The sequence below is a fragment of the Parasteatoda tepidariorum genome, chromosome 4 (assembly GCF_982258835.1).
Source record: "Parasteatoda tepidariorum strain Cologne lab strain chromosome 4, Ptep-v5.0, whole genome shotgun sequence".
In the NCBI taxonomy this organism is placed as follows: domain Eukaryota; kingdom Metazoa; phylum Arthropoda; class Arachnida; order Araneae; family Theridiidae; genus Parasteatoda; species Parasteatoda tepidariorum.
Window position 1 is genome coordinate 11,982,885 of NC_141758.1, and position 20,170 is coordinate 12,003,054.

The 20,170-nt window shown below is 35.1% G+C and overlaps 1 protein-coding gene across 1 annotated transcript in view; it reads left to right on the top strand.

Moving 5' to 3' along the window:
- The window catches only part of LOC107451644 (potassium channel subfamily T member 2-like), a 388,964-nt gene that overhangs the window by 181,383 nt on the left and 187,411 nt on the right, over window positions 1–20,170 (top strand). The window contains exons 5-7 of the mRNA XM_071181980.2: window positions 468–557; window positions 1,274–1,322; window positions 16,882–16,941. Coding sequence (XP_071038081.2) covers window positions 468–557; window positions 1,274–1,322; window positions 16,882–16,941 — 199 coding nt within the window. The remainder of the gene's footprint in view (window positions 1–467; window positions 558–1,273; window positions 1,323–16,881; window positions 16,942–20,170) is intronic.

The window sequence follows — 20,170 nt, forward strand, 5'->3', positions numbered from 1 at the left end:
TTATAGAAACTTATGTTTTTAGACTTTCAGGAAATTTATGAACCTGCGGAATCGGTGTAGTTGGGTTAGACTACTTGGGGAATAGAAACAACAACATATTAAGTCTCAATTGAATGATTTGAGGGAACCATTCAAGTATATTTTAACTTGTATTGATATTAAGGTGGACGAGGTTTTATAGAAACTTCTGTTTTTAGACTTTGAGGAAATTTATGAACCCGCGGAATCGGTCTAGTTAGGTTAGACTACTTGGGGATTAGAAACAGCAACATAGTCAACCTTAATTGAATGATTTTTGGGAAACAAACATTTAATTTAGATGTAAACAGTGCATTTAAGTAATTAACAAAAAATAAAGCTTTCGTACGTCACGCGTTTTTAATCAATACCATTTAAATTTGAAAATTATGATTATATTTAAAAGTCATTTAGATATACGCACATAATTATTAATCTTACTTTTGCAGTTATGGTTGCTTTCCTCAAAATATTACTATGTATCTGACACCAGATGTTAATTTTAATGAAAATGGACCAACCTCTCATCATATTAATTGGTAAGTGCATTAATGCCATTTTGTATCTATAAATATTATTAAAATCAATGATGTTTGCATACGCTCACAAGAAAAATGTAAACATGATTAAAGGTTACTAAAAACACTTTTAATAAACAGTTAATTCCAAATGTTCTAATAACTAGGTGTTCACTTTCCGGACCGATTATTATTTGATCTAAATATATTTTGCCTAAATCATATCCTTATATTATCTAAAATTTTTCTATAAAATAGTTCATTTTTATTTTCGTTTTCAATACAATATACAAGATTGAATACGATACCATTGAACAAAATACTTGTAAATTTCAGTGTCTTTACTATGGGATTGTTTAAAGGAAACCCTCTATTGTACTACATTGTTTGTTTGGAATAATTATTTTATTTAATAATCTCACTTTTACAAGGCAACAAATTAGACAGTGCCAAAAATTATTTAAGAAAAAAAGTTTATTTTTCTGTTTTGGTATTAGTTCTACTTTGTAAATAAAAAAAGTTCCTTTGCTTTAATATTGAAGCAGAAAAAGTCAAGTTTCGAGTGCTTATAACAAAAAAAACTACCGTTTTCTTAAAAAAAAAAGACCAGGCCTAAATTGGAAGTGGTAGAAATTTAAAGTATCTAACAAATTCAAGTGAGAACAAAATGTTACATGCAGATTCTAAAACAATAGTTGAATTAAACTATAATTACTAATTATACAATATTTTTTCAGGAATGCAGTTCTATGGGTAGACCGTCCTTTGACACTGTGGATTATCCAAGTAAGTTGAGCAGTGTTTTGTATTTAACTAGCTGTTCCGCCTTAATAAGTTCAATAAATAAGCAGATTTTTTTTAATTGGAAAAAATACAAAAAAAAATTAAATTTCTACATCAATCATTCATAATTATTTCTGTATTTTAGTACATAGGTTGCTCTTCATTTAAGTACCTTGTGATACACGACATTTTTTGTTTTATTATCAGGCGCAAAAACAAACAACGCAGATGGTCTTCCGACCCGTGAACATGCCACGTATAATTGACCATGGGAAAAACATGAATGTTCTAGATTTAAACCACAAACTTTTAAGGATTGGCCTTGTGATTTGTTGATGGTCATGACAAATGCAAGACGTATCGGAAATTGAAGTCTTTTAAATTCAAACGGCATATCGGTTGGGATCATCGGTATCCTCGGAATGAGAACTTCCTCACCTTTGAATTTTCCTATCATTATCGTAGCGTAAATTACATTGTTCATCAATTTTCTAACCACCAAACGCGTACCGTTGCACAGTTTTGGTTGGTTTATGTTTCGAAGCATGATTACTACGGAGCCAACCTTTAGGCGTAAATTGTGCGGTGGTAAGCCAGGCACGTCCAAAGAGTTTAAAAATTCAATTGGATAGTTGGTGGCTTCATCTTCATTTGTGACGCAGTCAATAGATTTGAATGAATGCATTGTTCCAATGATCTTATTTTGAATTATGTAGTTTAGGTCATCTACATCTTTATTCTTAGCCGCTAAAATTGCTCGCTCACTTATCCATTCATAATTTTTGTAGTTAGAAATAATTTCTGGAAATACATTGTTGATAAGTTCGTCTTTTGATGAGACAAAATTACAGAAATTATTTGGAAATGATATTAATCCGCTCGATTCATCGACAGGTACTTGACCATTACCGATAGTCAGCAATTGCTCCGAGAAATCTTCAGCAGATGTATCATTAAGCAATGTAACTCTCATGTTTGTTGTCAGTTGCAGTTTCTTCACATGGCGCCATAGATTTGACGATTTGAGGCAAGCGTTTATTTCGTCGGCAGCCGTAGATCTTGGAATTACTGGCAGTATTTGGCGGAAATCGCCAGAAAGTAAAATCATTGCTCCTCCAAAACATCTCGAGTCATTGCGTAAATCTTTTAATGTTCGGTTAAGTGCTTCTAATGCACGTTTATGCGCCATTGTGCATTCGTCCCAGATGATGATTTTCGATACCGCTAAAACTTTGGCCATTGTTGAGTGTTTTGCAATATTACACGTTGGTTCTTCAATAGTTTGAAGATTTAACGGTAATTTGAATGCTGAATGAGCCGTACGGCATCCTTCTAACAATGTGGCTGCTATTCCAGAAGAAGCAACCGCTATGTTAGATCTCGCCCGAACAGTTGCTAAAACTAATGACATAAGGAATGTCTTGCCAGTTCCACCAGGGGCATCTAGGAAATATAAACCACCATATTCATTATCGATTGCCTTCATTAAAGTATCATAAACTTCCTTTTGTTGGTAATTCAACAGGGGTACATTCGTTTGAACTACTAAATCTAATTGCTGGTGATCATATTCACGTTCCCGTTCCAATTCTCGATTAAATGCGTCATTCATTTCACGATATGGTGCTGGCATTCCTAACCTGATTAATAAATTACCGCACATGAGGTAACACATACCTTCGATCAATAGTAAAGCACGATTATGTATCTCCTCATTCATCTCAATATCGTGATTTCTGGAACTGACACGAATTTGATGTAAAATATCTTCTGACATATTATCCTTGTATTTGTGCCACAGGTTACATGGGTTTGATGGAAAACATGTCGAAATTATGATAGCGAATAATGTGCGTATCTGACTTGGAGATGCAGAGATAATGGCTTCAGCGATTGTCGTATCCCAATGACTATCGTTTTCTAATAACTTCAATTCTTCACATGCAGCACGATATGTTGGGAATATTACACCATTAACAGTTCGTAGTGACTCAAATGACGTTGGCCCACGCACATTTACCAGCAACAACCGCAAATAGAAACATTCATTATTCTTTGGATGAACTGTATACATACGACCAAGAGCATCAGTAGAACGCACATCTGGATACCCAGGAACCGCATCGCCTTGCTTCCGTCTTTGAAAATTCTTCGATGAAGCATTCCAAGTATAATAACGTGGCATCTCCGAGTAAAGCAAAGTTCGTGCAAATTGATCGCTTTGGCAGATTGCAAAAAAACTGGTCAATGTAGTTGCTGGAGGTGTTTCAGCACGTTGCGTAGCATTCGAAGCCGTGAAATATACTCGTTGACCATTCTCCAGATGCACCGCCAAATGCGTAACAGTAGGATGACGTTCGTGAATGGGAAATGCGAATATACGCCAAATCGCTTCATTACAGTTCACATAACGACCAACTTGATAGCGTGAAATTTCATCGTTGGTGTTCGAGGATTGCAATCCAAAAACCGCCATATCACTGCCTTTCGTGACATATTTGCAAATATATTTTATGGACTTAACTGAACTGCAGTATTCAACGTTGCAATGTGTCTTGAACGATTTAGAAATAAGTGGCGAATATAGAACAATCCAACTGTTGTCGACAACGAAATCTATTCTTTTCACTTTCGTTGTGACAGTTCGACCGTTGTCATCTGGTGATCGACGCCGATACAGCGGATAACCATCATTGCCAGTGACAGTCTCCGCCGTTAATTTCCGTGGATATCGTTTAGAGCACTTTCCATCGACCATGCAAGGTGATTGGGGATTGATGGCACCACACGGTCCATGAATCATATTAGTAGTAACAACATCATGTAGGTCTGGATCGACTTCATAATCAGGAATCTCAGCACATATGATATCATCTATTTGGTCAGGCTGAATTCTTTCCACTAACCAAATAAGAATGTGTGCGTGCGGCAGTCCTCGCTTTTGCCATTCGATTGAATACATCCAGCATCGAGTATCTCCAAAGACGCGTTGTTTAACAATAAAGTTCATCAGGGACCGAATTTTTTGCCTGAATATACGTGCTGTGATGTCGTGTCTATCACTTGATGTTTGTCCGGGAAGCAGCAATTGAGTAATTTCTATCCATTTTGGATTACAGGTAAAAGTAATAAAGAGATCGGGCCGACCGTAATGACGAACATATGTCATTGCATCTTGTGCATATTCATGCATATGACGTGGACTACCAATGTATGTCGCCGGCAGAATAGTTAATCGACCAATATTAGCTGCATTTCCTTCAGTACTAACTGCATCACGTAAATGGATGTACTCATCAGAACGCAGTTTGGCTTGGTTCAACCTAATGAATGTTAAACGTTCCGTTTCTATTTTTACATACATGTCAACGCAATACTGCTGAAACAATCGACGAAACCGCAGCAAATAGTTGTCAGCATTTTGACGAATCATCAAACGATATGCGTAATAATTCATTGAGCTAACTTTCTTTGTAGTTTCTTCACCTGAAATTAAAAATTTGATAATTAACCATTTCAAAGGCAAATTTTAAAGGCAAACAATACAGACATTAACCATTTTTTTAATAAACATTATTTTAAATCAGTGTCTTTCACAATTAAATGAAATAAATTATGATACTGATACTCACCATTCAATGGATTTTTCATTTTAATATTAAAATGATATCCATCTTCTCCTTGCCAAAACATCAGCGGGTATTGCAATGTGTCATATGATCGATGAGTTTCAGATATTTGTTGCAGTTGCCCAGTATCGCGACGTGTAAGCATAATATCGCGTTTTTCCAATTGTTCACCAACAATCAGGATGGCAACTTCGTCTACTGTTGGAGCATTAAATGTCCTTTCGTGTGTTCCAGATGGTCGTTTATCAGCTTTGATAACAACTTTATAGTCATCACTTGGCATGCGCTCTAAAGCACTTTTAAACAACCTGACCAACGCATGATGTTCATGAAGCAGACACTGCAAGTCTTGAAGAATTGCTCGCTTCATTCCTGCATTGATCTCTAGGCGTCGATCAAGTTGTTCTTCCATGTTGCCCATGAAATATATTTGTAAAAATTTATTCTGTGTATCCTCGAAAGGTAGTAATGATCCAATTCGATGATGAATCTGTCCTTGTATCTACAAAATAAAAACCAGACAGTATTAACTGGGTTATAAACACTTTTTTCGGTGGGAGAGTAGAGTTCAGAATTAGCAAATATACTACATAGGTACCAATAGATAAAGTAAGTTATTCTTTAACTACATTCTATATAAGTACAAAAATAAATACCTTAAATGTCGGATTAAATCCCCGTTCTTCGATAATATCTGCCCCAAATGACGTCATCTGGAAACAACCATTGTATTTTTGAGTATTTGCAAGTTTCTTGATTCTTGTGTTTGTGGGTGATTCTTGTGCGTGATTCTTGTGTTTCGCCACAAAGCAATGAATACAATGGCTCAGGTGGCGGAGTCAACAATGGCGATTTCACTTTACCATTAAGGCAGCATAATCCAGGCGTTTCTCCGGAAAACTTTAATGCACCACAATACTCGCAAACTACGTCCATTTGCCCAATGCAAACGCTAGGATGCAAGCTGTAATCATTGCTGCAATCGTATTGAAACGCTGCTCGATTCAAATCAGCACTTGATAAATATCTTGTTCTGCGTCGCAAATTATCTATTTGTTGACCTCTGTTGTTCGCTCGACGATTCTGCATTGCCAACCGAGCTGTTTCACGGGCTGCTTCACTTTGCTCTCGTGATTGAGAAGCACGAAGTCGAGCCATACTATCGCGGCGCTGTTCACGTGCAATTTCTTGTTCTTCTTCAGTCCTTTCATTTGCAGTATTTCGTATTCTTCTTGCATCACGGCTTTGTCGGGAAAGATTCGATCGTCTTGGTCGCGGCATTATTAATTATTAATGATCCAATTCGATGATGAATCTGTCCTTGTATCTACAAAATAAAAACCAGACAGTATTAACTGGGTTATAAACACTTTTTTCGGTGGGAGAGTAGAGTTCAGAATTAGCAAATATACTACATAGGTACCAATAGATAAAGTAAGTTATTCTTTCGGCGGATATTTTTTCGGCGGAAATCTTTTGGCTATTGCTTTTAGCACTGATTGAAAACCGTCTTCGCCATTAACAGCTTGAGCTTGGCGCCATATAAATTCGATAAGGTATTACGAAAAACCACGTATAGCACGTAGGGTTGCCGTAAGTAGGGTCGCCAAATTTGGCAATTTATGCGAATTTTGGCCTTGTTGCGTTAATACGTAAGTACCTTTAATAGACCCTTTGGACACCATCTATTGATAAATAAATTAAAAATATAGTTGAACTATACGTATTAATTTATGAAGCTATGATATTAGTGCTCAATAAATCGACAAAGCTAAAGTTTTAAATTTTCATTTATACATGTATCATTTCCAATTATGTAAAAAATTTTATCTACTAAAATTTAAAGATTTAGAATATTTACTACTAAGATTTAGTATGTTCTTGCACAGTATTTCGCTTTTTTAGTCTTTTTTAATATTCTAATACACTAACCTAGATAATTTCTATCTCATCTTATTTCATCTTTCGAGAATTTCTATTTTGGCGATGAAGCTGAATTTGAATTTACTTATATATATATGTAAAACGACATTTCAAACAATACAAAGAGCATTTAAACGAAATGAATTATTTCGTTACTTTAAGGATGTATGAAAGCTGCATAAAAAATGTATGTAAATAACTTAATAAGCGAAATGCAAAACAAAGTGGTACTGTTTAAGTGCACAGTTAAGTCTTATTTACTTAAAGAGCAATACAAGTATTTAATTCGCGTGAGAATTACATATATAAATGAATACGTTCGTTAACTTAAGCAGAGAATATTTATTTTAGAAATTATTTATCATAGCGCGAGAATTTTATTTTAGTTTACTACTTCAATGTAATCACCTAAAAAATCTAATAAATCGTACTAAATAAACATGTAAACATTTGTTTCATAATAATGACCTTATATAGTCGAAAATATATTTACTTATAATTAGCTTTTGTTTTCTCAAGTCAGAAACTTAAACTTCTGAGTTATATATTAATAATAGATATTTAATGGTAGATATTTAATAGTAATAATAGATTAATGGTAATAATAGATATTTAATACCACGTTTTATAGTGACTGACGTTACATGTCAAGTCACACGGGAATGATGTCGAACGGGATAAAAAGTATCCTATGTCCTTCTCCTGGCTCTAAACTACCTCCCTGCCAATTTTCAGCTAAATCGGTTCAGCCGTTCTTGAGTTATAAGTGAAGTAACTAACACGACTTTCTTTTATATATATAGATTTGATAGCTTGGCATCGTTTATCTGAAAAAAGTTTATTAGAATTTTTTTCTTGGGAACATATAATAATAATCTAGCGCTGTTTAACACGCTGAGCGCCATGTCAGCCATCGGTGGCTGACACTGGACTTTCCATTTAGGCCGCGTCAACCACCAGTGCCTGATACTGAAATTGCATTTTGGCCGCGTCAATCACCGGTGGCTGACACTGAAATTACATTTAGGCTGCGTCTACCACCGGTGGCTGACACTGACCTTTCATAGGCAGCGAAAAACGGCTGGCTGACAGAGTATAACATGATATAGAACTATAAAATTTGCGCTCTTTCATGGAATTGCAGAAAATTTATTCAAAATTTACTTAATTTTTGTGATTCTTGGTTTAATAAATTAAATTTATTAAATTTTTTTTCACCACTATATTTAAACAATTCGTAGGGATATATAATTCACCACTTTTTTTCAGATAGTCATGCTAAACCACTTATAAACTAGCAAAATCTGTCTATATTTGCAAATTTAGTTTGTAGTTATTTACCGTGTATCCTAACGAGCAAGCCATGTAAAATTAGCGTGGCATTCAACGTGTTAAACATTATTAAATGGCAAATTTTAAAGTTTTTTTAAAATTGGAAGCATGAAGAGACGTGCTTGTTAATTGGAGTTTCTGAGAATATTTAGATAGTTGTCGGAAACATTTTTTAAAATTTATGATAAGAAGAGAGGGATGAGATTTTGATTAACATGAAATCTGTATTGATGGATAGATGTTAATGAAACTTGGTATATATGTTGCCGTTAAAGTGTATAATTCAGTTATTTCGTAGAATAACTAGGTATTGCATGATTTAATTAGACAAGTCAGTTAAAGTATATAATAGATGAAAGATTTCATACTTTACCGAGTTATTCTATGAAATAACTAGCGATGGACAGTTAAAGTAAAAAATAAACAATTTGAAAGTTATTTTATAAATTAGTTTATTATAAATAGCTTAAATGTCACGAAAAATACATTTTATCCATAGTGCGAATAATTAATTGATAAATAATAAGGAAAAGCAACATAAATTCACCGTCTGAATTTTACGTCTAAAAGCAATGGAATAAAGCATACACATTCACACATCATTGTAAAGCAGCTGTAAGCAGTTACAATCTGACTAAAAGTAGCTAGATCCATTCGAGGGCCTTATTTCATGCTTTCACGATCAAGTTATTGTTATTATTTAGAATACTTAGTCAAATCGCAGAATTCAATAAATTTATTTACTTTCACTGACTTGTCTAGTTATTTCATGAAATATTTAATTATTATATGAAATAACGGATTTCACACTTTAACGAAAACATATAAATTTTATGGACCATGAGAAATAATAGTAATAAGTAATAAATAAGTAAAATATATCCTTTAAAATTTAGTATGACGTCCCCCACATCAAAGAGGAAAGAATGGAATAACATCAAGTTTATTGAAACATGCCAAATTTATACGGTAGTTGAGTTCGGATGCAAGATTGCAAAACAACAACGAACTTTTCAATTTCCAGCTCCATTCCATTGGAAACGGATAGTTCAATTTCTTTTTCTATTGGAATAAGGTAGAGGACGCACGTCTGGATTTTTCCTGAAACAGATATGGCTAACGGAATTTTTTTTTTCGATTTCAGAATTTGGAATTTAAAAATACAGCATAAATCAAACATTTCTATAAACAAAATACATTCTAAAGCCACTTCAAAATCATCGCACTTTGAACTTTTTTTTTAATATTATTATATTCATTCATTTTTCTTTCGCTAAGAGAAGTTTATTATTATTTTTTACTTTTTTTAAATTTTTATGTACCTGGAGATGTTTATGATTTCCACTTAATTTAATTTAGAATACATTAAGAAATAGTTCTCAATGAAAGTTAGCCTTAAAAAAATCGGTGCCGTGGACACGTGACAAGCGTTTACCGGGCAATAAAAAACAACAGAGCTCAGGCATCTCCTCCTACATCAGAAAGCCTGCACATGGTTTCTTATAAGTAGTCTGCGCAGATTATTTAAAAAGCGAACTATTTGTGTGCATGAACACAAATTCTATTTTAAAAGTTGGTAGAATGGTAGAAATTATATAAATCTCGATGCACTGCCGCGAAGCGGCATTAACCGATTCATCTGAAGTAGTAATTCGATGATGAGGAGTAGTGAGGTGGAATGGAGATGGGGGGGGAAGAGAGGTACCTGGAGATGTTTATGATTTCCACTTAATTTAATTTAGAATACATTAAGAAATAGTTCTCAATGAAAGTTAGCCTTAAAAAAATCGGTGCCGTGGACACGTGACAAGCGTTTACCGGGCAATAAAAAACAACAGAGCTCAGGCATCTCCTCCTACATCAGAAAGCCTGCACATGGTTTCTTATAAGTAGTCTGCGCAGATTATTTAAAAAGCGAACTATTTGTGTGTATGAACACAAATTCTATTTTAAAAATTGGTAGAATGGTAGAAATTATATAAATCTCGGTGCACTGCCGCGAAGCTGCATTAACCGATTCATCTGAAGTAGTAATTCGATGATGAGGAGTAGTGAGGTGGAATGGAGATGGGGGGGGGGAAGAGAGGTACCTGGAGATGTTTATGATTTCCACTTAATTTAATTTAGAATACATTAAGAAATAGTTCTCAATGAAAGTTAGCCTTAAAAAAATCGGTGCCGTGGACACGTGACAAGCGTTTACCGGGCAATAAAAAACAACAGAGCTCAGGCATCTCCTCCTACATCAGAAAGCCTGCACATGGTTTCTTATAAGTAGTCTGCGCAGATTATTTAAAAAGCGAACTATTTGTGTGCATGAACACAAATTCTATTTTAAAAGTTGGTAGAATGGTAGAAATTATATAAATCTCGGTGCACTGCCGCGAAGCGGCATTAACCGATTCATCTGAAGTAGTAATTCGATGATGAGGAGTAGTGAGGTGGAATGGAGATGGGGGGGGGGAAGAGAGGTACCTGGAGATGTTTATGATTTCCACTTAATTTAATTTAGAATACATTAAGAAATAGTTCTCAATGAAAGTTAGCCTTAAAAAAATCGGTGCCGTGGACACGTGACAAGCGTTTACCGGGCAATAAAAAACAACAGAGCTCAGGCATCTCCTCCTACATCAGAAAGCCTGCACATGGTTTCTTATAAGTAGTCTGCGCAGATTATTTAAAAAGCGAACTATTTGTGTGCATGAACACAAATTCTATTTTAAAAGTTGGTAGAATGGTAGAAATTATATAAATCTCGGTGCACTGCCGCGAAGCGGCATTAACCGATTCATCTGAAGTAGTAATTCGATGATGAGGAGTAGTGAGGTGGAATGGAGATGGGGGGGGGAAGAGAGGTACCTGGAGATGTTTATGATTTCCACTTAATTTAATTTAGAATACATTAAGAAATAGTTCTCAATGAAAGTTAGCCTTAAAAAAATCGGTGCCGTGGACACGTGACAAGCGTTTACCGGGCAATAAAAAACAACAGAGCTCAGGCATCTCCTCCTACATCAGAAAGCCTGCACATGGTTTCTTATAAGTAGTCTGTGCAGATTATTTAAAAAGCGAACTATTTGTGTGCATGAACACAAATTCTATTTTAAAAGTTGGTAGAATGGTAGAAATTATATAAATCTCGGTGCACTGCCGCGAAGCGGCATTAACCGATTCATCTGAAGTAGTAATTCGATGATGAGGAGTAGTGAGGTGGAATGGAGATGGGGGGGGGAAGAGAGGTACCTGGAGATGTTTATGATTTCCACTTAATTTAATTTAGAATACATTAAGAAATAGTTCTCAATGAAAGTTAGCCTTAAAAAAATCGGTGCCGTGGACACGTGACAAGCGTTTACCGGGCAATAAAAAACAACAGAGCTCAGGCATCTCCTCCTACATCAGAAAGCCTGCACATGGTTTCTTATAAGTAGTCTGCGCAGATTATTTAAAAAGCGAACTATTTGTGTGCATGAACACAAATTCTATTTTAAAAGTTGGTAGAATGGTAGAAATTATATAAATCTCGGTGCACTGCCGCGAAGCGGCATTAACCGATTCATCTGAAGTAGTAATTCGATGATGAGGAGTAGTGAGGTGGAATGGAGATGGGGGGGGGGAAGAGAGGTACCTGGAGATGTTTATGATTTCCACTTAATTTAATTTAGAATACATTAAGAAATAGTTCTCAATGAAAGTTAGCCTTAAAAAAATCGGTGCCGTGGACACGTGACAAGCGTTTACCGGGCAATAAAAAACAACAGAGCTCAGGCATCTCCTCCTACATCAGAAAGCCTGCACATGGTTTCTTATAAGTAGTCTGCGCAGATTATTTAAAAAGCGAACTATTTGTGTGCATGAACACAAATTCTATTTTAAAAGTTGGTAGAATGGTAGAAATTATATAAATCTCGGTGCACTGCCGCGAAGCGGCATTAACCGATTCATCTGAAGTAGTAATTCGATGATGAGGAGTAGTGAGGTGGAATGGAGATGGGGGGGGGAAGAGAGGTACCTGGAGATGTTTATGATTTCCACTTAATTTAATTTAGAATACATTAAGAAATAGTTCTCAATGAAAGTTAGCCTTAAAAAAATCGGTGCCGTGGACACGTGACAAGCGTTTACCGGGCAATAAAAAACAACAGAGCTCAGGCATCTCCTCCTACATCAGAAAGCCTGCACATGGTTTCTTATAAGTAGTCTGCGCAGATTATTTAAAAAGCGAACTATTTGTGTGCATGAACACAAATTCTATTTTAAAAGTTGGTAGAATGGTAGAAATTATATAAATCTCGGTGCACTGCCGCGAAGCGGCATTAACCGATTCATCTGAAGTAGTAATTCGATGATGAGGAGTAGTGAGGTGGAATGGAGATGGGGGGGGGAAGAGAGGTACCTGGAGATGTTTATGATTTCCACTTAATTTAATTTAGAATACATTAAGAAATAGTTCTCAATGAAAGTTAGCCTTAAAAAAATCGGTGCCGTGGACACGTGACAAGCGTTTACCGGGCAATAAAAAACAACAGAGCTCAGGCATCTCCTCCTACATCAGAAAGCCTGCACATGGTTTCTTTTAAGTAGTCTGCGCAGATTATTTAAAAAGCGAACTATTTGTGTGCATGAACACAAATTCTATTTTAAAAGTTGGTAGAATGGTAGAAATTATATAAATCTCGGTGCACTGCCGCGAAGCGGCATTAACCGATTCATCTGAAGTAGTAATTCGATGATGAGGAGTAGTGAGGTGGAATGGAGATGGGGGGGGGGGAAGAGAGGTACCTGGAGATGTTTATGATTTCCACTTAATTTAATTTAGAATACATTAAGAAATAGTTCTCAATGAAAGTTAGCCTTAAAAAAATCGGTGCCGTGGACACGTGACAAGCGTTTACCGGGCAATAAAAAACAACAGAGCTCAGGCATCTCCTCCTACATCAGAAAGCCTGCACATGTTTTCTTATAAGTAGTCTGCGCAGATTATTTAAAAAGCGAACTATTTGTGTGTATGAACACAAATTCTATTTTAAAAGTTGGTAGAATGGTAGAAATTATATAAATCTCGGTGCACTGCCGCGAAGCGGCATTAACCGATTCATCTGAAGTAGTAATTCGATGATGAGGAGTAGTGAGGTGGAATGGAGATGGGGGGGGGGAAGAGAGGTACCTGGAGATGTTTATGATTTCCACTTAATTTAATTTAGAATACATTAAGAAATAGTTCTCAATGAAAGTTAGCCTTAAAAAAATCGGTGCCGTGGACACGTGACAAGCGTTTACCGGGCAATAAAAAACAACAGAGCTCAGGCATCTCCTCCTACATCAGAAAGCCTGCACATGGTTTCTTATAAGTAGTCTGCGCAGATTATTTAAAAAGCGAACTATTTGTGTGTATGAACACAAATTCTATTTTAAAAGTTGGTAGAATGGTAGAAATTATATAAATCTCGGTGCACTGCCGCGAAGCGGCATTAACCGATTCATCTGAAGTAGTAATTCGATGATGAGGAGTAGTGAGGTGGAATGGAGATGGGGGGGGAAGAGAGGTACCTGGAGATGTTTATGATTTCCACTTAATTTAATTTAGAATACATTAAGAAATAGTTCTCAATGAAAGTTAGCCTTAAAAAAATCGGTGCCGTGGACACGTGACAAGCGTTTACCGGGCAATAAAAAACAACAGAGCTCAGGCATCTCCTCCTACATCAGAAAGCCTGCACATGGTTTCTTATAAGTAGTCTGCGCAGATTATTTAAAAAGCGAACTATTTGTGTGTATGAACACAAATTCTATTTTAAAAGTTGGTAGAATGGTAGAAATTATATAAATCTCGGTGCACTGCCGCGAAGCGGCATTAACCGATTCATCTGAAGTAGTAATTCGATGATGAGGAGTAGTGAGGTGGAATGGAGATGGGGGGGGGAAGAGAGGTACCTGGAGATGTTTATGATTTCCACTTAATTTAATTTAGAATACATTAAGAAATAGTTCTCAATGAAAGTTAGCCTTAAAAAAATTGGTGCCGTGGACACGTGACAAGCGTTTACCGGGCAATAAAAAACAACAGAGCTCAGGCATCTCCTCCTACATCAGAAAGCCTGCACATGGTTTCTTATAAGTAGTCTGCGCAGATTATTTAAAAAGCGAACTATTTGTGTGCATGAACACAAATTCTATTTTAAAAGTTGGTAGAATGGTAGAAATTATATAAATCTCGGTGCACTGCCGCGAAGCGTCATTAACCGATTCATCTGAAGTAGTAATTCGATGATGAGGAGTAGTGAGGTGGAATGGAGATGGGGGGGGGAAGAGGTGGTGCTTAGCACCAAAAATCGAGAGTGTATTTCATGTGCTAGGGCTACGTCATATCCCTAAGGAAAAAGGCAGTGATTGGGCTAAATTTAGTGTTGTCGTCAATTAATTCAATATCTAGGAGTGAGTTAAAATTGCTGGTGGTACAGGTTTTTGCTTCATCGTAGAAATTTTGGTTTAAATTTTTTATATAGACGTTGATGTCATCAATTTTAAGATCCCTTTTTATACTATTATTGCTAATGCATTTAGGGGCGCCGACGAGTCTTCTTATAATCTTTCCTTCTGCCATAGAGAGTTTATTTTTTAAGTGATCACTTAGAGTGTTAATGGCGCGGCAGGCATAAGTTAGAATTGGCCTAATTGCCATTAGATAGACAGTGCGCTTGCATTTTAAATCTAAAGATGACTTCGAGTTTAATATGGAGTTGAGGGCCCAATAGGCGCCATTCGCTTTTTCAATAACTTTATTTATGTGTTGTTTCCAACTTAAATTAGAGGTGATGGTGACTCCTAGATATTTTGCACTCTTTGTGAGTTTAATGATCTGCTTGTATAGGACTATATCAGGAATAGTTCTACCTTTCTTTTTACTATTGAAAATAATCATTTGGCACTTATCCGGGTGTAGTTTTATCTTCCATTGTGAGCACCATTTTTCTATATTGTAGATCTTGTTTTGCATGTATTTGAAGGCTTGTAAATGGCTCATAGATTTCGTGATAATTGCTGTATCGTCGGCATATAGGGCTGTGAATTCGTTTAGATTTTCGTTATTAATAGGGAAGTAAGCTGTGTATAAGATGTATAGTAGTGGTCCGAGTCTACTACCTTGGGGCACACCGGCTTGGATATTTTTATAAGCTGAGAACAAGCTATCGATTTTAATTCTGAACTTTCTATCAGTAAGGAAAGAGTTAATTAAAGTAATAAGGTCTAATGAAATATTCATTTTATGTAGTTTTACGATAAGTCCCTTATGCCATACTCGGTTGAAGGCCTTGGCCACATTTTAAAAGTTCTTGAGAGAAATTTACCATATATATTTGAGAATTGAATCTGTAGTGGTTGAAAAGTAAATGAAACAAACCAATTATATTCATAAAGTAAACAAATTTTTAGACATATATTTGCTACCACTTTCTAAATTTTAATAGATTTAATATTAAATGGTTTTTTCACGAATTGGTTTACCTTCATAATGGTCTGATCAGACTACCAACAAAATACCGTGTGTGGGGCGTTAGCTCAGTTCAGAGAATACCAGGCAAGAGTAAACTGGCAAGAAGAAAAAAAACAGCGTAAGTAATATGCATTTTAACCTTTCCTTACCTGCAAAAGGAATAAAACAATTCACTCCTATTTGGAATTAGTTTGACATTAACGGGCTAGTGATTACCTTTAATTTTAATATTCTTAACGTTACGGTACTAACAGATATATTTTAAGAAATATCATCAAAATTAGCAGCTAGAATTGTCCTTTTTTATTATTTGCTTTGCTTCCTGGTGGCAGATATTTAAAGTCGACAGAATAGTGCACTTAAATTTGCAAAAACATGTTTCAAAAGTGCCCCACATTCCACGAGAATTATTCTCGTTCATTTAATATTGAGCACGAAATGGGAATAATTACTAAAAACATGCAATTAACTGTCAGTGAAACTCATTTTTAATGTAATAGAGCTGTAAGTTATCAGATATTAACTTGTAATGGGTCATTTAGTTTGGAGAATTCATTTTTTATGTATCCCGTTCTACGGGCTTCAACGATTAGAATATTTTAATTGTTACAATAAAGGTCTCATACATCTTACTATCAGTGTGTCAAATTTCATAACAATTGAATGAATGGTTTTTAGGTTTAACTTTTTTGCGCCGACTCTCTCAAATACGTGCCAGCATATCTTTTTATCATGATTGATAGGGTTTTGTATCAATAAGGGTAAAAAAATAAAACTGGTAGCCAAAGTAGTTCTTTAGCAGTGTATTTGTGGGAGGGGTTACAATTGTTTGATTTATTTTATTCACCATTACTTTAGTTCAAAATAAAATTATTTAGATATTCTTTAAACTAACTTTGATTATATATATGGTTTAACTAACAATAATTAAAGTAAAAGCAAGGTAAGTCTGTCAAATTAGCAACGACTACATTTAAGTTACCGTTTTTTATTTATTTACATCTGATTCTGATTTTGTACGAATGCTTTTCTGAATCACCCGTTCCCAAGGGGTTAACAAATTGAAGGCAACAGGGACACAAATTTTCACTTTTAAAAAGATAAATAATCTATTTTTTTACTTAATGCCTTTCATATTAATCATACAATTTCTTGTTAATGCGAAGAGTATTTTATATTCCAGATGGTGCTATCGATCGTATGTCTTACAGAAGCCTTACTTCTAGTTTACTTAGGTTATAAGGTAAATATTTCTTTTGTTATCTATTTAATAGACATATCTTTTATTTTCACGATTTTATTATTTTGCACTGATTTCATTGTAAAATAAACAATTCAGATTTAAACAAAGCTGTTTAATTTTGTTATGTTTTATAGTGTTTTTTTTTTAAATTTTTTGAACATATTAATTAATTAATTGAAGAGATTAGTGGATAAAAAAGGTATAACTATTCTATCCAAAATATCACTACTAATTAATCATTTAGTTCTTCTTAAAAAAATTAAAGGCTTAATCGCAAGTAAATAATTAAACTTAAAACAAAAACGAGTACATAACACTTTTATTTAGACAAATTGTTCCCTCGTATCGCCATAGCAACCTAATATCACATCGTTTGTTTTTGATAATAAAAGCTTCATTTAAATTAGAAATGTTATTGTTTAACAGCTCATAAAAGTAGCTACCATTTTCTTAATAATAAAACTAATATATCTACGCATATTATATTATATAGAAAATATAAATTTTTCCTTAAAAATAGCACCATTTAAGTTAAACAGGAAAAATAATTCTACATCTATCTTACCTATGAAATATCCTTCAGCAGCGACAGTTCCATCCTACGTATCTTAAAATTGTCCTTTTTGTTGTTAGAAAAATATAATAACATTTTGTTCCTCAGTCCAATTAAAACCAAGTTTTGAAAGTCTATTTTTTCATTATTTAAATTAGATTAGGCATTCTTTTTAATAAAAAATTTAAAGATAACCTTAATAGATGATATAAATTTTTTTAGCTAACTAATTTGAACCTTTGAAAAAAAATGACTTTCATTTTTGTCTAAAACTAAAATAAAAGGTATTGTATTAATAATATAATTATTTATATTTTTGGATTGGAAGTTAATAAGCGATGTATTTTAAAACCTTTAGTGGTAGTAAGAAAAAGGAATACTAGATAGTAACAGTCTGGAAAATTTTTTAATATATGGTGTCTAATATTTCACAAGATCGTTGGAAATTTTATGTGTTAGTTTTTCTTCAATTTTAAGAATTCTGTTGGTCAGCTTAAACAAAAATAAGTAAGTTGCAAATACTTTTAGTAAACAGGAATATTTTATTTCTTTAATATTTTTCTAGCAGTTTTTAATTTTTCAAGACTGTGACCATACAATACACGTGGAAATAATTTCTGGGTCGTATGAACAACTAGGCAATACAATCTTTTTCATATAGGTATATTTTTTATTTATTGACCACATTTTGAGCCTGTCGAATAATAGGTTAAAGTAACTCGAAATATAAAATAGACTCTTTATTAAATTATCTCCGTTGTACTAACTGACTTGAAATTCAAATAGGGTTGAAATTTTATATGTATCAAGATGGAAAAGAGCAAAAACTGCTAAGAAAGATATTTTAATTCCATCATGTTTTCGGCAATATTGAAATATCCATAACTACTAAGTTTTGTTTAGCAGGTATAGCATGAATATAAAATTGTGCTTTACTGGAAAAAAGTAAATGGCGATGAGCAGATTATGAATAATAAAAGCTTGTTTAACTCCTCCCAAAAAGTAGATATTTTTGAAACTATTTCACTATCGGCATTTCCTCTTTTTCATCTCGCTTCAAGCGTTTGAATTCAAATTGGAAGTTAAACCCTAGATAGTCTATTTTACACATTTTGGCAGGAAGTTTTAGAAATTGAAAACCATACATTAATAGATTTTACTACAGTAAGTATAATCTAAATTCTGTTCTGCTTGATCCAGCCGGGCACCTGAGACCAAAATTGGCTCATTTCCCATTTAGCATGAAGTAGAAAATGCATACGTAGAAAACTGGTTACATTAAGGGGCGAAGTTCAAATTGGAGTTGAGAGAAAAATGGCACTTTGCCATGGTGTGGAAAAACGTGTGAATGTGACAGGAAAAGGAGTTGAGAATGGTCAACAATGAAGTAGTCGGCTGTACTTTTGCTTGAAGTAGATATCTTGCTGTTGGTATGATTACTTATTTCAATGAAGCAATTGGCGTCACCAGACTCCGCTGCTAATTTAACCCCACGGAACCTATCAGCCGACTCTAGAGTTTAGCTTCGCGAGACCCCTACTTGCGATAAATGCTTCAACCGAAGGGTTGCTGGCCCATATCCAAGAGGTCGTGGGTTCGATCCTCGCCGGCCGAAGACTTCCCGTGTAGTAAATGGTGACTGATGCACGTTAAGTCTGTCGAGTCTCAAAGTCCTCCATGTTCTCACAACAAATCAATACCTCTGGGGGTACTGATCCAGGAGTTTCCTTGTCTTCTGGATTGGTTCAAAATTACAAGGCTACGGAGTTGAACGTAAGTAGTCGTAAACCCATGAAATTGGGTCGGCTGTTCAACGACGGTTATAAAATAAAATATAATGCTTCAACCAGAGCAACGGTGGCTCAGGGGATAGAGCGTTCGCCTTCCAATGAGGTGAACTGGGTTTCGATCCCGGCGATGGCCGATTGAAACGAAATCCGCATCTGGCTTGCATCGACCACAGTGCTGACGTGAAATATCCTCAGTGGTAGACGGATCATGGGTTAGAGTCCCCTAGCCGTCAGGCTAACCGAGGGAGGTTCTCGTGGTCTTCCTCTCCATGTAACGCAAAGGCGGATTAGCTCCATCAAAAAGTCCTCAACGAAAGCAAATTTCTCCCAATACTCGATACAGGAGTTCCTTTGTCTTCTGGATTGGGTTCAAAATTACATGGCTACGGAGTTGAACATTAGTAGTGGTGAACTCATAAAAAATTGGTTCGGCTGTTCTACGACGGTTATAAAATAAAATAAAATAAAATGCTTCAACCAAACGGGTTCAAACACAAATGACCGCCATTAACATGAGTTAACTGTCCTAAATGCTACTACCGAGAGGTTGATGCAAAAATCACATTCTGTGGTCAATGCTGCAACAATTTACTACTGCCAGCTTGCACGGTGTTTTCACGTTGACTGAATCTGGAAACTACAACATCTCGATGTTGTGTTATTAAAACATTGATCCGTGAACGACATCTGAGTGGCCGTGCGACTGGTACCCGGAACGCTTCATACATCATCCGTTGAATGACTGCCTGATCATCCGGCTTGGCGAACCAGCAAGGCACGTCTGTCTCTGTTTGCGTCTCAATCAGGAATGAAAATGTATATTCTATTTAGGAACTTTATTATATTGATTTGAATTATTTCAATATAGTGAAAAATCAAAATTTTT